Source organism: Trachurus japonicus, chromosome 19, assembly GCF_045865225.1.
Source record: "Trachurus japonicus isolate A0001 chromosome 19, Traja_1.0".
Taxonomy (NCBI): Eukaryota; Metazoa; Chordata; class Actinopteri; order Carangiformes; family Carangidae; genus Trachurus; species Trachurus japonicus.
The window spans coordinates 5,111,771-5,132,429 of record NC_140925.1 but is presented as its reverse complement, the minus strand read 5'-3'; the positions used below and the strand labels follow the sequence as shown (position 1 = coordinate 5,132,429).

The following is a 20,659-nucleotide window of genomic DNA, read 5'->3' as shown; positions in this document are numbered from 1 at the left end:
CAGCATGTTTCTGTCATTGTTTATTCATTTGGAAGCAATGAAACTGGCGACGTCTATAGTGAGCAAAACAGTGTCTGACAAACACATTAAATAAAACTCTTTGTTGAACGGACACAGAAGAACTGTCGGCTTTTAGTTTAGGTTTCGGAAAATAAACGATCGTTAAAGTTCAGATTAATTAAAAAATCAATGTTGTCTTTCTCTGAGCGCTTCAGGTTTACGGTTACGATGCAGCTCAGCGACTAATCGCGCCATATGCATGACAAAATAATATTCTATCTGCAATAAAAAGGCGATTAAATTCTTCTTTTATGTCTATAATGCAAGCGTTAACAGTTTCACTACTTCAATCGGGTCGACTGGTTTACTTGAAGCAGCAGAAACCATTTGCATTTTCTATGAGGGAAATAACCTCGGTGCACCCACTTCTGGCCAAAAATAACACTTTATTAAGGAAAGCTGCAGCGGCTGTGCAGCTCAGTTAGCACATTAGCAGCGTGGCTGATATTTATGAGGTGTGCAGACTGAAGACATTTCTGGGGCCCCCGCGGAAAAAGGAAAGACTGATTGTTTCCAAACAGAATTAACTGCAGGTTGCACTCGTCTTAACTTAATCCTGAACAACCTGAAATCCCATTCATAAGCATAATTCCTGCCTGCCAGGGTGAGTGAAATGTTTATGATATGAAATGTTCATGTATGTAAAAGTAGACGGACTGCAATGTAAAAATAAATCAATAAAAAATAAAGGAAATAGTATCAGAAGGTAAATGCAGAGCAGAAAACTGGCCCCTGCTATTAGATTATTATTATTATCATAATTTCCACCCCTGCAATGATGTGTAAGCAGCATGTTAACTTTTAATTATTGCAGCTAATGATTGCTTTCATGGTGAATTAACCTGCTGATTATTTTGGGTCTGTAATTCAGAACACAAAGTCCTGAAGACGTAGCTCAAAGACACGTCTGCAAAAGGTTTGTTAGGTCCCAAAATATTAAAATTATTCTAATGTTTTGACTCCGAGCCAACTGCTAAAAGATACTCAGGGTTTCCGCTACATGCATTTTTTCATGGCACCTCGTCACGGCTAATTTATTGCTGCCACTGCTTCAGTATTGGGGCAGACGCACAATAATAATCTACCAGTCACTATTACTGTGCACCCTTTTCTACGACACAGTTACAGCTCTACTCGGCTCGGCTCGACTCGGTTTAGGTCCTTTTCCATCACAGCTGAGTTCTTCATAGTTCCTCCTCAGTGTGGGCGGGGTCGTCATATCACGGCGGCTACGGCCACGTCGTCTCTCTCTCTGTTTCTCTCCACGAAATTGACACAAATTAGACCATGGACCCCCATTGGACAAGATTTTGAAGCAAACACCAGAAATACACAAATATTTGTTCTGAGACCGAAGAATGTTCAGAATATTGTAGAGGAATTTCTGGAAAAAAGTGGTAAACAATTTTCAGGAAAAAAAGTTTTTGTTTTTTTTTATTCTAGAAAAAACTGATAAGATCTTAAAAAAAATTCTAGAAAATGTGGCAAAATTTCTATTAAAAAAATAAAATAAAATTTCTCAAAAAAAAAGTTTTAAAAAAATTCTAGAAAATGTGGCATAATTTCTATAAAAAAATAAAATAAAATAATTTTTTTTTAAAAAAGTAAATAATTTTCTAGAAAAAAGTGGTAAAATAAAAAAAAAAATTGTGGCAAAATTTCTATAAAAAAATAAAATAAAAACGACTGCCCTAAGGTGTCTCAGTCCGACAATGTTGAAGATGTTATTGTAGCCCATAAGTTTAACACCACGTAGCTTACCCGTTTTGTCGGTACGCGATAATGTTGCAATCATGGCGGCGCCATTTGGAAACACTGATACTGTTAAGCTGTGTTGGTCCAATATCTGATAAATTACATCTATATGGTTCAATACGGCAGCATTATGGAATCAGACTGGGTCCTGTACTGTACGTATTTAGTCACTGTTAGGAGAGAGAAAGCAGCTCAGTACTCAGAGGTGGATTAAACAGAAATGTAAAACACTCTCAGCCTCCATCATCATCATCATCATCATCATCATCATCATCATCATCATTACACCTGGTTGAGTCACCGACACTCTCAGTGTGTTTACGCCGTCTGTCAGCAGCTCAGTCACCGAATGACTCAACTGTTGCTGCACAGAAACGAAAGAGAAAGTGACCTGTGTGCAACGACGACAATGCTCAGTCATGGAGTTAAAGGGATAGTTCACCCAAAATTCAAATTTCACTCATTATCTACTCACTCTCATGTCGACTAAGGCCTGGGAGAAGTTTCAGCGACATCTGTGAGTGCAAATCGCGTGAGATTTGAGACTGAGACACTGGGAGCTTCCGCTACAAACAAGCTTAAAGCAGAAGTAAGCGGAATGTTTGTGTTAATACAAGTCTTAAATAGTTATATCTTCCGACAGCAATCACTTACATTGAGTGTTTGGTCTGAAACACGGGTCTGTCAGTTACTCTGCTCTGCTGTAAGCCGAGGAGAAAACTTTCCTTGTATCCTACAACCTTTATCCAATGAGGAGAGAGAACGGCATAAAGGGGCGGTCCTCTCTGTGTGTGCAGCCAAGGGATGCGCGTGAATGTGGTGACGTAGGGACGAGGGCGGGGACTGCTAACTCCATCGGCTGACAGGAAGTTAGCCAAAACGTCCGGATCGCTTACTTCTGCTTTAAAATATAGACTTACTTAATTTTTTTCGGAACAATTTCTCATGTTGGGGCTTCAATACAAGAGGGACATTACAGACGAGCAGCATGGAGGTATTTGGATGTTTTTTGGTGTGTCTTTTTGGACGAAGAAAAGTGATCCCCGTTCGCTATACCGTCATATGGACATGCAGTGCTGCACGGAGCCCTGCTATAACTCAGAGAAGGCATGGAGGACTCTGAAACTTCTCCCAACCCTTAGTCAACATGAGGGTGAGTAGCCTAGATAATGAGTGAAATCTGAATTTTGGGTGAACTATCACTTTAATGCAGCTGGATGGAGGTGGGAACTCTGTGGTGCCATGGCAACCTCTTACTAAAACCCTGCAACTATACTGATAGTAGGCACAGCAGGTCTGCAAAGCTCCTATAGAGCCGCCTCATTTAGTTATTTTAGTCCAGAACCAGAAACCGGGGGGAAAGTTTCATGTTGACCCCAAACTGCAGAACTGTGAGTCACCTCAGTTCAGATTTGGTTTTTTTTTGTTTTGTTTTTTTGACTTCGACTAAAATAACACCTCCGACTCACACAAGCACAAGATTGTTTGTTCCTGAGGGTCACAACATGCAGGAAACGCTGCTTTTTCTGGTTTGTCACATCTCGTTTGTCACTCACAGCAACGACGACGTCTCTAAAACAAACAACGTCTGCAGGGGGAAGACGCCGTTGTCCTCTTCACCCCCTGCCCTTCGTCTCACACGGCGACACCAGGTGAGGCAGCGACAGACAACGACACCTGAGCTCCGAGGGTTTGACTTCCCATTAAAGTTTAACAGACATGGATAGGAGCGGCGGTGATGAGGCAGCGACCAGACAACAGGTACAGTACGACGACTACGGGGGAAGGCCACACCTTCAGACGGCGACGACGACGCTCACTGCACTGCAAAAACTCAAAATCTTTCCAAGAATATTTGTCTTATTTCTTGTCAAAATGTCTCGTTTCTAGTCAAAACTAATCTCTTTCCACTTAAAATAAGACTCATCACCTAAAAATGAACTTGTTTTGAGATCATTTTCATTTATTTCAAACAAATTTTCACTTGAAATAAGTAGAAAAATCTGCCAGTGAAAGCAAGTTTTTTGTGCTTGTAATAAGAAAGAAAAACTTGCTCCACTATCAGATTTTTCTACTTATTTCAAGTGAAAATATGCTTGAAAGAAGTAAAAAGTGTCTAAAAACAAGCTACTTTTTATGTGATGAGTCTTATTTTAAGTATAATGAGATTTGTTTTGACTAGAAATGAGACATTTTGACTAGAAATAAGACAAATATTCTTGATAAGATTTTGAGTTTTTGCAGTGTGATGAAGCTTCAAGAAACGATCTGATGTAATTTGAGTGTAATATTTTCAGTGATATACTGTTTCGCTTCCAACTATCGGGTGAAATAATAAAACCCCCCTGAAAACGACAGCGCATCATTTCCCTGCGTCTCCATCATCCTCCCGTGTGAGGCCGAAGCCTTTGACTGCAGGGAGTGAAAAAAAAACCTCCCTGTAAACAGACAGACTGAGGCAAAGGGAAGTAACAAGAAAGAAAGAGATAGAGAGAGAGGGAGAGAGTGAAAGGAGGTGGGAAAAAAAAACACTTTCCCATTAGAGTGGGAAACGAATGAGTCTGGCTCGTTCTCAGAGAGAGAGACTCGGCTGCACGAGATAATGTGTAAATAACGACAAAGGCTTCTCTACTCCATCAACCGAGCCGGTAATTTCAGGCGGCCGCCGCTCTGAGGGACGTTTTCTGATGCAACCGCGGCGGCTGAGAGGCAGATTTTTAAACGTGTTGCAGGGCGACAAGAGGATGGATTTTTAAAGAGGAACTATGCGGGATTCATTCACCTTAAAGGAGAATTCCGGCCATTTTTGACCCCTAAATCCTTTTCCTGATGGTCACCACCAGTGTTGGGGGGGGAGAAGCAAAAAACGCGACTAAAATTGATCAAATATCTATGGTACATGACTGGAATCCTTACGAGACACCACTGAACTCATATAGTGTACAGTATGAACAGTATAAACAGTATAAACTTTGTGTTTTTGCATGTAGTCACTCACCTCAGATAGCCAAACTCTGAAACATCCTGGAAAGACATTACTATCCCATCGCAGAGCGCCTGCTATCCCCGCCACAGAAACAAACACTTATTCCTTGTTGTGATGATTTCTTTACAAAAATAAACGGTCGGAGATATTATGGGCATTACCACTGCACTGCTCGGCCATTTATTTTCATTTCAGTCATGAACCATAGATATTTGATTGAATTGCCCCCATAGGTTTTTTGCGTTTCACGTTTTTTGTTCCTCCCAACACTGGGTGACCATCAGGGAAACAATTTAGGGGTCAAAAATGGCCGGAATTCTCCTTTAACTATGCTTCATTTTTACTTTAATGAAACAGCTCCAGAGTCCTAGTGCTGGTTAAATCAATGAGTTGTAACTAGTTCCAGGGAGAATGGAGGCTCTCTGCCTTCCACCTAGCGTCTCTTGGCTGAAAACCAACCTTGTAAGATCAGAGCCTCCGACCCGGTGTCCCAGCTCTCGTCTCCATGGCGACACCGCCACACAAACGTAACGCGCCCCGTAACCCGTAATCTCTTGTTTATATGACAGATAAGACTACACAGATATACACATGGTAACATGGTAGATGATAAATAACGTTATCCACCGTTGAAAAACAAATGCACATGGAGGAGAGGAGGGTTAGAGACACAGAGGAGGAGAGACTGGACTTCACCTTTAAAAGGTCGATATAACAACAACAACAGCAGCGGTTTGGAGCAAGAACGAGCCGATAGGTGATTAATCTGCCACAATAAAAAGCACATAACGAGTCAAATTATCTTGGGTACACAGTGTTTTTTACCTTTACCTTGTGTGTGTGTGTGTGTGTGCAGATCTGTGGGTGACGTAGCCAGACTGCACTGACCTGAAACTTCTGCTGATGATAACAGTTTATAAAAACGCCCCATCTATCGGTCGACCTCCAGCGTGTGAGCACACGATGAGGATCTCTAAGCAGATTTATAGATGTTTATTTAAAATATACAACACAGATGAAGCTATTTCCAGGAAAGGTGGCGTCACGCTCTGAATATAAAAACATGAATGCACCTGTCTCTCTCTCCACAGAGTTAAATCAGCAGCGTCTACTCTCCTCCACAAGCTGCACTCCATCACCGTTTTCTAAATGTTTACTCGTGGCCGTCCCTCGTCAACACCGGCGGCGCTTGCGGTTTTGCATCGGGTGGGGGGGGGGGGACTGACAGGAAGTTGATGACGAGATGCGTTTGCTCTCCGGGACCTTCTTTCACTTCACTTGGCAGCTCGGCCCATGCAGCACTCGGAGCTGAGCTGACAGCTACTAATATAAAATGAGACATCAGCGATCACATGATGTGGTCACTTGAGTGGAATTCATCATATCCCATAACATAACAGGCTCCCAATTAGAGTCCATTACCAGAGAGAAAACACACGGCTGCGGCTCTGAGAGTGCTGCTGCACCACCACCTCCACCCTCCTCTGCCTCCAGCTTGTGATGTCATTTCCTGTCCTGTTCAAGCTCTCTCTCTCTCTCTCTCTGTGTGTGTGTGTCTCTCTCTCTCTGTGTGTGTGATGTTGACGCAGCGCTCGGGTTTCAGCGCATGCAGGGTGTTTAACAGTCCACAGAGGCTGCAGGCTGTTTTCTGAAGCGAGGTGAGGTGAGGTGGGACCGGGCCGCCGGTCGCCGCTGCTGCTGCTGCTGCTGCTGCTGCGCTAATGTTTCCAGCTCGGCTTCGGGATAGGTGGAGTGTAATGTAATGAAGCCGGCTGGGTGGGTTCACGTCACGTCAGCGACAACAGAACTGAGGGACCCTGGTTGCCACGGTTGCATGGGTGTGTCACAGGACGCCATGTGGTCACACACACACACACACACACACACACACACACACACACATAGGAGTTGTAGGAAACTTTTCATCTGGACCTGGACTAACAGCTCTAAGTTCCAGTGTGGTGGCATTTTTTATGAGAAATGACATATAAGCCTGACAACAACAAGACCAATGAAAAGAAAGTTATGCCACCTTTAAAGACTGAGTGTGAACTGTGTTATCATGTCATTAATAATCACCATTTAAAGCAGATATCAGTGGAATGTTTTTGTTAATATAAGTCCTAAATAGTCCTATTTCAGCCTAAACACGAGTCTCTCCGTCACTCTGCTCTGCTGTAACCCGAGGAGAAAATTTTCCTTGTGGGATACAAGTGTTATCCAATGAGGGGAGAGAACGGCATGAAGGGCTGTGTGTGCAGCCAAGGGATGCGCGTGAATGTGGTGACGTAGCACGAGGACCAATTGATGCCTGACAAGGGCGGGGGCTGCTAACTCATGGTGCGTTCAAGGAAACTCGTACTTTGTGTTTTTCCTTCCTGTGAAGTCATACCAGTTCGATCTGGTACGAGTTCACGGGTCGGAAGTTACGAGTGGCCGTTATAGGGAACTTTCACAGACAACAGGACGGTAAAAACACGAGCTACGGGTTACCTGGAACGCTACCAAGACGTAGTTGTGACTTGAAGCTGTAACTTACGGTTTCAAAAGCCTGCCTTGAACACAGCATTAGCCGAAACGGCCGTGCCGCTGTTATCTGCTTTAATGTTACTATGTGTTGATTTAAATAGTTAGAATATACTTATTTCTTGTGTTTTATGCTGTTTCACTCCACCATAGCTTTACCATCACTGATTGGCCTACAAAAATCATACCATGCCCTTTTGGAGTACAAGGCAAAAGTCATGAGACAAGAGTGAACTATGTATGACCCTTGTAACACCTGGTGTTATGTTGAAAGTTGTTATGCTAGTGCAAACGTGACAAGGCTAACATGCTAAGCTAAGAAACGGGATAACAAAATCCCATGTATGTCTATGGGAAGCCTCTCCGAATGTATTGGGAGAAGGGCTTCATTTGGATAGCATGTTAGCTAAAATCACGGATCTAGCTGAAGATAAGGTCAAGCTATGGGAAAGTACCCAAGTCACACACACAACAGTATATAAGCCACACTCAGATGATGTGAAAGTCAGTCACTTCTACCCTTCTGTCGACACTTTTTCTTTTTCATATACTTTGTATCTTGTAGAGTGACTCGGGGCGTTAACTTGTGTCTACTTTGTCTGAGAGTGAATAAAAGACGACCCTGCTTCAGATCCATCCCTTCCCAGTGTTTTATTGGAGTCTTCAAAGTTATTACAATAGAGTGATGCTAAGTAAGTTTAAGGCCCAAAAGATATAAACTTATTTACGTCACCAGCTGAGAGACGGTTTAACAAGAGACAACAACACGTTGGGGTCAACTGTTGTTTCCTGTCTCTACATGACACCACTTAAATTATATTTTGCAAAATTAGGAGTCAAAACTATTCATCAAACTTAAGAGGAGGCAGAGGAAGTTAGTTATGACTAGCTTGAGGAAGAGGATAACAGATTAAAGCTTGATTTTAAACATACGTTAAACATTAAAACAAATGTGTTTCTGTTGCAGGTGGTAAAACTATGGCATTCACAAACTGAAAAGCTGTACAAGAATATCTCAGTTTAAGAAGATGTTTAAAAAAGAAGTGCCTATGAAAAAAGAAGAAGGAGAAAAAGAAAGAGAAAAAGTTAAAATAAGTGTATGATTTGAAAGTAAAATCATAGACATATTGTGATCATTGCTGTTTTTTGTTATTATTCTATGTTTCCTCATCTTTAATTGTCTGAAATAGTGTTTGGTATTGGTGTTTATGCTTGGTATCTAAGCTAATGTAATTATAACTATAGAAAGGGGCAGGTACTGTATCATACATTTTTCTTCTTCCTGCTCCTTTCCATTTATGGTGTTATGTAGAAAAAGAAATGTATGCATGTACTCCATGAATGGAATAAATGTGAAATTAAATTAAATCCTCGACGACTTTGACGGTCTCATTTTCATCTGATAATAATAATAAACTCGCTTTGATTTTATTTACAGCCACTGTCTAAGCATTCTATATACCCTTTTATATTTATATTTATATTCTGTTATTCACTTCCGAACATGTAGAAAACTGAGAAAAGCACCAAACCCTCCCATGTGCATATAATACTGGTGAACGATCAATTAACCACCTAATTTACTACAGTAATTAAAATGTGAACGCCACGACTGATAAAGTGATAAATGATCATCTTTGTTACTTTTTTTTCAAGATAACAGCAACACAGTGATATATTATTATAACAAATGCAGCCCTTATGCAATTAACGCAACCTTTTCATTAGCAGCAGATCAGAGGACTGACTCTGACACCTATTATAAGCACCTCTCTTTCCTTTTCATCTGCATCCACATACTGCTTCCATTGAATGGGAGGAGTGAAGTGCATCTTTAACATGTTAACACGTCACTGGATGTAAATGAGAGCGAGCGCACAGAGAGTGAGAGAGAGAGTGAGAGAGAATCCACTAAGAGGCTTGATTCTAATTTTACAGCCTGCTCTGGGTCTGTAGGTCAAGAGCAGCCGCTTCAGACCTTTCTCACGACTCCTGGCAAACTAAACCGCTATGAAAGAAGAACAAGTAGAAGAGGAGACCGACCAAACCCAGCAGTGTCACCGGGTTCATTCATGCTGCTGAGCCTTGAACCATATAGAGCCGGGGTTAAGTCGATGAATGTGCAAATGATCGTTCTCATCGCCGACTTCCCGGGACGGTTCAAGGTAAAAAAAAAAAAAAGACAAAAGAATAAACTTTGTGAATAAGATAAATTATATTTCCATATACAATGAAATCATAAGCAGCAGCAGCAGCAGTGGAGCTGAGGAGGAGGAGGAGGAGGAGGTTGGGGCATCTGTGTGTCGCGGCTCCTCGGCAAACATCCCGGAGCAGCAGCAGCAGCAGCAGCAGCAGCAGCGTCTCCATCATCACACTCCAGTGACTTCAATAACGCTCCACTGGCAATGACATCTCCCTTAGTGACTCCCTCGGTTTCACCCACAGACCCAATGTCCCAGAAGAAGAACACGAGCAGACACTTCCAGACAAAAAAAAAACACAAAACAGAAGAAAAACCTGGCTGCGACTCTTCTTTATTCCACTTTCTACCCAAAAAAAGTCTCACACTGACTGGCAGAATCACAAACCTCCTCCACAGGTAACTAAATCTCCAACATGATCCACTTCTACGACCTTGAGGTGAGCATATAATCACACAACCGCCCCGCCCTTCTTTGTGTCAAAGGAAGTTATTTCAGTCAAAAGAGCCACCCCCTTCGAATTCATCTCCTCTTTCTATGCTAATTAGCTCCGGGGCAGAGCTGTCAAAGCGTCGTCACTTCACAAGTTGCTGCGCTTTCACAAAGTAAAGTTTACACTGGAGGATGGAGAGGACGTCAAAACCCAGAGGACAGCGAGGAGGACGCAGATTAATGAGGATGTCGGAGCAGGAGGAAGGCATGTCCGACTCTGAAGGTGACATTATGAACATATATGAAGCTTTAAAGCCTCCAACTTTGTCTTTGACGTCACTTCACAGCTACCTGTTGCTTATTTATAGCCACAAGAAGACACAGTTCACTCTCATTCTTCACAAATTTAGCAGAGTGACGCATCTGCCTTCAGAAAACCATCTTCGTCCGACAGGAAATGAACATTAACTCCCTTAAATCAAAACGTCAAATGACTCAAACCAGGGTCAAGGCGTCGGTTTTAACTGAGTAACTCGCAAACCCTCCACATCCTGCCGCTCCTTAGGACACAAGTTTTTTGCTCAAAACTTTTAAATTGTGATGATAATAATAATACTAAACCAGTTTAGCTACTGATTTGTGTTTATTTGTTATAAATAAACCTCCTCTAATCAAACCAAATACCTACAACGACAGCAAAACAGCCCAGACACTGTTGATGCAGCTATGCTAGCCGTTTCCCCCTGTTTCCAGTCTTTATGCTAAGCTAAGCTAATGCTCCTCCCTCATCACAGGCTGTTCTCACACTCATGTATATATATAGAGAGAGTTTAAACAAGAGTTTAAACTAGAAAAGTATTTATTATGTCCAAATCACAAGTTTAGACAGGCCTGTGAGTGAATAACACCAGAATACCAAAAGTCATTGGAAGGTATAAAGATCTTTGTGACGATTACATCCACATTTTGTTCGAGTGTAAAATGAATTTCAGAGAAAAATATCTGCCAAAGTATTATGTAAATTGCCCATCTACATTCAAACTGATTTTATTACAACAAGCTGCTAAACTAAAAGTTATTTATAACTATTTATAAATGCCTTTTTGAAGAGCGTCCTTCCTTTGTATTTTTGTTTTTTCTTATTATCAGAGCTGGAAAACGTGTCCAGCCTTGCCACTTGCTATGTTTGATTATTGATATTGTTTAATGTTTGTGCTCGTGTATGTGTATGTGTATGTATGTGGTCATGAGTTAAATAAAAGTGAAGTGAAGCGATAATTACAGTGAAGCTTTAGCAGAAAGGGCTCAGCTACCGACTGCTCATTAACACACCAACATCGTGATTAATGAGGACGACACGGACAGGTAGGACACACACACATGCATGTACAACCGAGCCTGTGTATGTGTGTGTGTGTGTGTGTGTGTGAGAGAGAAACATCTCCGCCGGCCGACAGTAATGCCTCTAATGATGCTCATAATAAAAACCCAAACCCTCCCACTGTGAATCAACACCTCGGCGGAGCCCGGAGAGATGCAACACTTCCCGCTGTAAAACATAATGTCACCCACGTCAGGTCCTGTTAGTCCGGCCTCTTCTTTAACCCTTTCCTCACCCCGAGCCGCCGTGCAGCAGCGGCCGACCCGGCGCTGACCTGCACCGCCATTAAAACTAACCTGAACCATTTCATTGTAGCTCAAGCAAGCAGCTCCGCTATGAATACTGATTATGCTCCGAATAAAGGGCAATCAATTATCAAATCCTGGGGATGCTGCTGGAATTAACACACATGCACTTACACACACACACACACACACACACACACACACACACACACACACACACACGTATATAGCACCATGTCTGACAAATGGGTTTATTATCTTTCAGCTCAATGGTCCGGCAGTGGAAGGAGGATAATTTATGTTCACCTCCATGGAGCCATTTGTACTAATCAGACATAAACATACGAGACAGGGAGCTTTTAATTTGTACCGAGCAGATTCTTTTCTAGAGGAACAAAAAAAAAAAAGCATAACAGTGAAGCTCGATGCTGATGGGCCGTCAGCGAGGTCATGACAACAGTGTGTGTGTCTGGTCCCTGGGCCGCGGCCAAGGAGACGTCAAAGCAGCGGGAGGCGAGGGACTGTTGGGGGATTCCAGACTGGATTTCTCACCCGTGAGGAACCAAACACCCACACACACACACACACACACACACACACACACACACACACACACACACACACACACACAAAGACACAGACACACAAACACACACACACACCGGCCGGATCCAAATGTCAGAACCTCCCTGCAGATTTGTGGTCGTAACGGAAATCGACAATTAATCAAGTCAGCGAGAGTCACTGAGCACTTTCTCTAGACTTTCAGAGTCTGGGTGCAGAATTCACATGATTTACTTTAAACTAGTTGATGCAGTAATTATTTTATGCAGGATTAACACATGGTCTGTTATACTGACCTTTGACCTGACCCACAGTTTGAGTCAGAAGCCAAAAATGAATCAGCTGTGGTATGACGCTAAAACAGCCTCTGCTAACAGTTAGCGCTCAGATGGAGCTGTCACGTCTTTATTTGAGCATATTTGTTATTCTAAATGAAGTGAGGGCTTTAAAGGGGACATTATTATGGAAATATCACTTTTTGAAGGCTCTTTATCATTTATTTAGGTGTTTTTCTTGCCTTCCAGCCCCTAAAAAAGAGAGAATTGACACAAAAATCTGTCATTTGCAGGCTCCCTAGATTGAAATCCATGTGGTTTTACAAGCTGTTCCCTCGTTTGTCTAATAATGATGTAACTATGTTCGAATTTGCATAATACCACCCCTACCTGGGATCGGTAGAAGGGGCGGGGGCAAGCAGTGGTTCATTTGCAATCAAAGGGACAGACACTGAAATCATCCATTCTATTAATAAACACTTCTGAACACATACAAAACAATTAATTTGCAATTAATAATTAACTATCGACACTCATGCGACTAGATTTTGTAATTGCTTGACAGCTCTACTTTAAATATCATGAATAATTTCACTATGGACATGCTATGTAAAAGATGAAAAATAATACTTAGAACATTTAGGCTTCAGGGTAATATTCAGGACTTGTTTGTTTCAAATTCAGATAAAAGTTGATTTTCATCCAACTAGGAGAAGTGATCACATAATTTACAATGCGTGAAACATTGTCCACTCATGTAAAAGAACGTTCTGTTCTCTGACAACATACAAACAGAGAAACATGTAAATGAGAAGAGCTTTATTGTGATTCAGCTGCAATAAAATAGGAGCCTGAATGTAAATATGATGCAATGATGGCACAACAACCACGTCCTTGAGTTCACACAAGCCATTCAAGTAAATATGGTGTTGTGTTCAATGACACGGAAAGACAACAAGTACAAGACTGAAGGAACTCGGATGTCGAGCAGCTGGAACTGTAGCTTCACATGGACGGGACAGATGTGTCACCGACTGACGACCGATCAGGGCCAAATAATAAACCAACACCCAGCGACGTCAGAGCGAATCCATCAGCAGCAAACTCTGCACAAACACTGGGTCAATATACTGCTGAGAGCAAAAACTACTTTGAGATTGCATTGACATCACAGCTGGAGTCTTTCAACCTTGGTTTTTAAAAGGCCGGGGGAAGGACTGTGGATGTGTTGTATTAACTATTGTTCAGGTATCAATGTTCGAGTCACGTAAGAAAAACACTGGGCGTCAGTGACTCACACTACTTCTTATGCATCTGACGTATAATCACAAAGGTGCAAAATCCTCCAATTCAAGGATGGACATCAATAATGATACCAAATCCAATTCTTTATCAGTTCCTCTGGATTTTCGCTGGAGAAAAAAGTCGGTCTACACTCGTTTTCAGTGTCAACACTGGACAAGATAAACAGCTGCTTTCACAACAAACTTTGTTACTGCACGGTGACAGTCTCTTTTCTCCTGTGTCATTTTGTCCTTTGTGGTTCTGTAACTATTTTCTGCAGGCTAACCCTGAGGGGGGAGGGGGGACTGGGCCATGCAGCTGAGCAGGTCACTTCGCTAAAATTTCACACAACGGCCTGCAAACTAAAATTACTGGTGTTTCAACACTAACCTGCAGACAACATGGTGTTAGCATCATCCTTGGATGCTTCTGTCTCCTGTCCACCATCATTACTCCATTGCTGTTGTACATGCAGAACTAAAAGGAAGACATCAGTAGCTGAATTGCTGAGCATTCAAGAGGAACTATGCAGGATTTTTAGCTTAACCATTAGTTAATGACTTGTAACTAGTTCCAGGGAGAATGGAGACTCTCTGCCTTCCACCTAGCGTCTCTTGGCTGAAAACCAACCTTGTAAGATCAGAGCCTCCGACCAAGCTCTCGATACACAAACGTAACGCGACCCGTAACCCATAAATCTCTTGTTTATGACAGATAAGGCTACACATGGTAACATGGTAGATGATAAATAACGTTATCCACCGCTCCATGGATTGATTTCTCGCTTGCTTTGTTGAAAACAAATGCACATGGCCGAGAGGAGGGTTAGCAAAACAGCAGAAAAGCGACTGGGCTTTGACTTTGATTCCTTGAGGCAAAAGCTTGAACTGATTCTCAACTGGAACCAGATCTTGATTCCCATCCCTAGACGAGTAAGAATGTAATTTAGCATGTTTCATTCCCTCCTGGCCCGGTGCTGCTGCAGACATGCTGATGATTAACACATCAAGCCTTCAGACATGACACACTTGGTATGTATGACCAATGTGTTTGAGGGCACAAATCAAAACAGACGATGCACATCCATCGAACTTGCTGCGAAACTAGCGGTGGGTGGATTCTGCACTTTGTCTCTCCTCCCTTGAGCGTCTGTTTAGCTTTTAGCTGGGACAGATTAAACTGTGTCACAGAGGTCTGGGAGGGTTTCAGGGCCACTGCAGGGCAGGGCCGCTCATCCTGCCCCTCTCCTGCTGTCACAATGTCGGATTCAGCCTAACAAGCGCGGCTGGTTACACGAGTTTTCAGCTTCTGTTTCAAATAAAGAAAAAAAGCGAGGACGAAAGTAACAGCCAGGCCCAGTCATCAACAACATGCTGTCAGGGATCACAGAGAACCAGGAGCAGAGAGCTGCACGGCCATGGGTTCATCCATCAATCAGAAACCTGCTCCTGCGGCCCCGAATATGACAGAGGAGACAATAATGCATGAAATGGAAAAAACAAAAAAAGTAATGAAGCCATTAAGGGCATTGCATGTTTGTTTTTATGTTGTTGCTGTTTTGTACATGCAATTTACTGCACTGTCTTCAATCACCAAAGCTAACAAACTGACAGCAGATAATGGTTTTAAGACCAAAATGGAGCAAATGCAAACAACGGTCTCTGGAGTTGCGTCGCCTGCAGCCTGAATGCAACACCCTGACAATATGAAACAATTCCCCCGCCTGTTGATGGAGATTAGAAATCCATTTTCCAGCATCTTTTTAATAGATGTATTTCTATTTTCTGCTCTATCTCACCTTGACGTTCTTCAGCCTCCTTGGCAGAAGCTGAACTACAGCTTCTATTTTCTGCTTTATGAAGGGGCGCGTTAGACTTTTTCTGTCCGCAAACTCACAACTCAAACGGCCGTTGTGTGTCCTTTTAATCACCACGCAATACAAATATGTGAATGAGCAGATGAGTTAAAAATACTCAGCAGAAGAAGTGACAGAGCCAAAAGAGGATTAGGTCTGTCCCCTTCCTGCCATAACCTCTCTGCTGAGCTCACGGAGAGTTACACATTTTCATTCAGTCGCACAGTTTACGCAGCATTACACAGGATTATGGTGCAGGCCGACTGTTTTTGGAGATGAATTTAACTGTGTCTGAACCTCTCTTGACCTATATCTCTAACTGGAGCAATGCAGCAATGTCGTCCTGAGAGGGAGATGCTTCATTAGCTCGAGGATGATGCTCGTGTGCGCGTTGCGTTCGCTGCACTATAAAGACAGATGGACGTTTCAGAGGCTCCAAATGTTTCTCTAAACAGTAAATAACGGCACAGAAAACCGATATAGATAGAGCGTATAAATATTCCCCGAGCCGCAATCCAAATCCAATCCCTGGAACAGAGAGAAAACGAACGGAAACAAATGAGCATCTGAGGTTTCGAATACAATTGACGGAGGAAAAACAATGCAATTGATGTAAAATAGGTTGGATAAACTTCTGAAATTCACTTGTTACTGGGGACACATTACTGCAATTTATAGCTTTTATAAGCCGCATATAAGCCGCATATTGTAGAGTCATGTCAAAGCTGGTGAATAAATAGATATTGAAGAAGAATATAGTCATATTATAGGAAATAAATTCTTAAAATGGCAGAGATCTGTGGTGGAGTCAGAACAGAGGTTGTCATGTGTGTAAGTCTGTGCTGCAGCATGTCTGTTGGCAACAGGTATTTGTTTGTAGCATGGATGGAGTAACAACAGCAACAACAGTAGGCACTCAACTGAGATGTGATTTGATCATCTATATCAGATCAGTGGGATCAGTTCTCCACAATACGTTCCTGAGAGAGTTGATCAAACTATTTTAGTGGGTTATTCATTTTCTTTCTGCTTATTTTGTCTTGTTAGGTAAGAACATTATTAGTCTACTCTAGTCTTACAACCCAGGGAACAATTCACTTAGCTTCAGATCGGTAAACACACCCATCAGCACCTTTAAAACTCACCAATCAACACGTTACATCACTGTGGTTTAGTAGATAGAAAAATCAAAGAGTAAAAATGACATGCTGTGGTTTTGGAGTAAGTTAAGAGCCAAACTACTTGTTTACTGGATGTAGTGAAGCTGTCAGAGCTGATTATTGATGATGAATCCAACAGTTTTTCTTCTATTTTGACGTTATTGTAGAAACTCAAGCCTTTTATATGCATTTGCTAATGAGATATTGTTCATAGTGTTAGGATGGATTTAATCTCATTAGCATACTAATTGAGGATTTTGCAGAATAATCGTTCATACATCAAATAAAGGGCTAAGTGATCACACAAAAATGCTAATTACTGGACACCTGGTTGCGCTGCAGAGGGTCCAACACATTTGGTTTTGTGTCTGTAGGACAGGAGGTCACCATTACAGAACATCTTGAGCTTCCCTTATTACAGTACAGAGCCGGACGGTGACGACGGCTGCCAAGGTCGTGGAGGAAATATCACCAATTACTTGTGTGTCCAGCCGTCAGGCGTCGTGTTGGAGCCTCTACCCTCTAAATATGACTAATTGCCCCTGCTGTTCTGCTTCTTATGATACAGGTTAAAACTCATTACCAGGACGTTCTGCCTCACTGAGCTCTCAGGCAGATGAGGGGAAACAATAAACAAGCACCTGGCCTTCTCCTTCTCCACACACGTTTATACGCTTATGAATAATTGTTTGGTTTTATCTGTTTGAGTGCATTAGAGCTTTTTGTCCCTTCGAGCACCGGTAAGGCAGGATTCCAGTAATTTTTGCTGTAATGGGTAAACGTCCTCCAGGGGTTTCTTACACCTCTGCCAAGTCCACTCTGCTGGGCATTAGCTGCAGTAATACCTTCTCCATTGATTTGTATCAGCGCCTCTGCCTGCAGCGGGTGTGGGTGAGCAAGGTAGCTACAAGATAACTTGACACAGAAATCCCTCACGGTGTGTGCCAGCGTTGTCGGTTACCGCCGTCAGCCAAGCAAAACAAACAGGTTATGGTGCGCCGCTTGCATCATCTCAGCAGTCAGCAGCAGCATTGTGTGCATTATAATAAACCCGGAGCGTGTTCTTCAAGCTGTGACAGGCCGTGGATCGATGTGACTGAGCTGAGAAAATTCTGTTTTTAAGATCACTGATATGCAACAATGACAAGGGGTTAAACAACACTGGATCCAAATTGCCACAGGTGCAATGTTGACATTGACTTTCAGTTAAGAGGTAAGGGTGGGGTGGATAAATAGAAGCAAGCACAAAGACTTAACAACAATTATTGCGAGCTCAGTTGCAGCTACACCTCTTCCACTGGAATTCAACCTGTGATTACTCCTCACCTGCTTTAATTTGACCTCAGGGCTCAAAGAAGCTACAGCACCAATGACCTCCTTTAAGAAAACTGGCTTTCACACATGTATAGCAGAAAAAAGGAAAGACAGAGATTAGAGATATGTGGATCAAATTGCAATTAAAGAGACATGTAGCGCCTGTTTTCAAACTATGAGAGCCAAAATGGGTCATGTACTTTTTAACTTCATTTTAACGAGCCTCAGGTCCCCACTGAGAGATTAACAAACTCTGGATTTATCAGCAGCATCGAGCCTCACGGGGAGGAAAAACAGACAAACTGATAACAGATAAATCACATAAACCTAAACACATTAATCTGAAGTATTCTTACATTTGCATACTATCTGATGCCGTCTCGTGCGGTCAGGATTTACCCCGGATTAATCACTTCTGCTGCATTCATCGACCATGATGTGTTTGAATGGTGCAGCATGTGATTCACTTAACAAAACTCCAAGACTCCAATTTCCAGGATTAAAAACGAAGCTTATCTGTATCTTGACACCGCCGAACAGTAAAAGTCACTTTTAGCTGGAACCAGACCTGTAATTTCCCAGGCTACAACAATGCTTCCCACATCAGGGACAGTCGGCCTCCCAATGGGTGCAACTAAGGATAAGGACACCTAACATCTAACACCATTAATTCAACTCATAACTGACCCTAACTCTTCTGCATTACGCTTTATTTCAACATCCAGGGAAGAAAAACACACAGATAAAGGAGCATGTATGATAGAATTATTATTATTGATTGGAGTTCCCCAAGGCGCGATACTTGAGCCCCTTTCATTCTACGTCTACATGTTTCTGTTAAGCCAAATCCATGGAGGGAAACCATGAAGTCAGCTATCAGGATTGTCCAGACCTGTGTACCTTACTACAGCCTCAAAGATTTTCTCCACAGCTCAATGAAGCTGATTGAGCCTCCTGCAGCCAGGCAGACAGGTAAGACAGGTAAAAGGCCCGCTAGCCCTTCATTGTCTTTTTAACATGTCTTCATTTTTGTCATCTCTTTGTATTACATTTTTGTATTGTTCTCGTCCCACTGTGTTTATTTTTGGTTAGGTTGTCACTCTTTGCAGTTGTTTTTTGGTACCTTTGTTGTAATTTATCTCATTTTGTAGTCATTTTCATCTCCTTGGAGCTATTTTGCATCTTTACATGATAATTTTCCATCTCTTTTGAACCATTCTCTTTCTTTTTATGCTTATTTTGTTTCTTGATATTGTAGATTTACATCATTTTGCATCTAATTTTTGTTATTTTCATGATTGGTTTTTCATCTTGTGTTCTTTCTGCGTCTTTTCCTGGTTGTCATTTGAGTCTTTATGATCATTTTTCAATGTCTTTGTTGCTATTTTGCATCTATTTAGGATCATTTTGTATCTCTTTCAAATCATTTTCTATCTCGTTATGGTTGTTTTGTAGTTTTTTTTTCGTCCTTACGTCTAATTTTGTTCTTTTTACATAATTTTACATCAATTTTTTTTGCTATTTATGGTCGATTTGCGTCCCTTTGGGCTTGTTTGTCATCTGACCACGGTCGTTTAGTCGTCTTTATACTGAGCTCTCTATGACTTTCAAACAATATGCCCAGTAGGCCTGTGTGGTAATCCATCCATGGTGATCCGTGTCCTGACCCCCCCTCAGCAGGGTGCCCGGGGACCGCCCTGAGCCCTCATGTCATTGGTCAGTGTGGGCAGCAGCAGCAGCCCTGCTTCCTTGGGTACCATGTCTGCGCCCTCCTCATCTGTGTGCGGATATGTTCCTCCCTGCTGGGCTCAATCAATCACACAACGTTCACGGCGGCATCTGTGACCTACACTGACAGTTAATGCTTTGTGCAAATCAAACCAGCTGAGCTGAGCAGCAGCAAAAGCCCATCGAGTGAATGACTGAATACTGTATACCCTGCCTGCCAGCCAGCCCCAATGCAAGCGACAAATTCCTGCTTTGGCTGTTTGAGCCGGAGCCAGTTAAAGCTCCCCGACTGCTGCTGCTGCGTGTCGTCAATGTACCGGGAATTTAAAAAAAAAAAAAAAAAACATTAGAAAAAAAAAATCCACGTCTTACCTGCCCACGGTTTGGTTGGCGAGCTGTCTCATTCGGTTGAACTGCTTCTTCATCTTGTGTTTTTCTGCGTTACCACCGGGCGGTAGAGCCACTCCACATACTGTATCTCATTGATGGAATAAAGTCAGATCTCCCAGCGCTGATCTATGGCAGACGAGGAGGTTCAAGTCTTTTAAACATCCACTTTGTGCATCGCGGCGGCGGCGAGAAACACGAACGGCGGCGGCGGCGACGGTCGCTGAGCTAATTCCTCCTCATTGTGCTGATGAGGACGGTCGGTGTGTCTCTGTCATCCGCTCCGCTCCGCTGCTCCAGAGATGCTGGACCAATTTCTCTCTCCCTCTCTCTCCCCCAGCACTGACAGCTCGCTGGCGACACGACGCTCCCTGCCAATGCATCATGGGAAATGTAGTACAGCTCCACATAGGCTATTAAACATTTATAGTAACTAAATCAATACATTTTTTATGCAAAGCTTTTAGGCTGCAAAATGTCGTTCATCAGCGCATAAACTTAATTTT

At 42.4% G+C, this 20,659-nt stretch overlaps 1 protein-coding gene across 1 annotated transcript in view; it reads right to left on the bottom strand.

The window, feature by feature from the left end:
* Positions 1–20,209, bottom strand: part of LOC146967218 (rho GTPase-activating protein 44-like) — a 97,907-nt gene extending 77,698 nt beyond the window's left edge. Inside the window, exon 1 of the mRNA XM_085761550.1 lies at positions 20,139–20,209. Coding sequence (XP_085617676.1) covers positions 20,139–20,191 — 53 coding nt within the window. The 5' untranslated portion in view covers positions 20,192–20,209. The remainder of the gene's footprint in view (positions 1–20,138) is intronic.
* Positions 20,210–20,659: the final 450 nt, after the last annotated feature.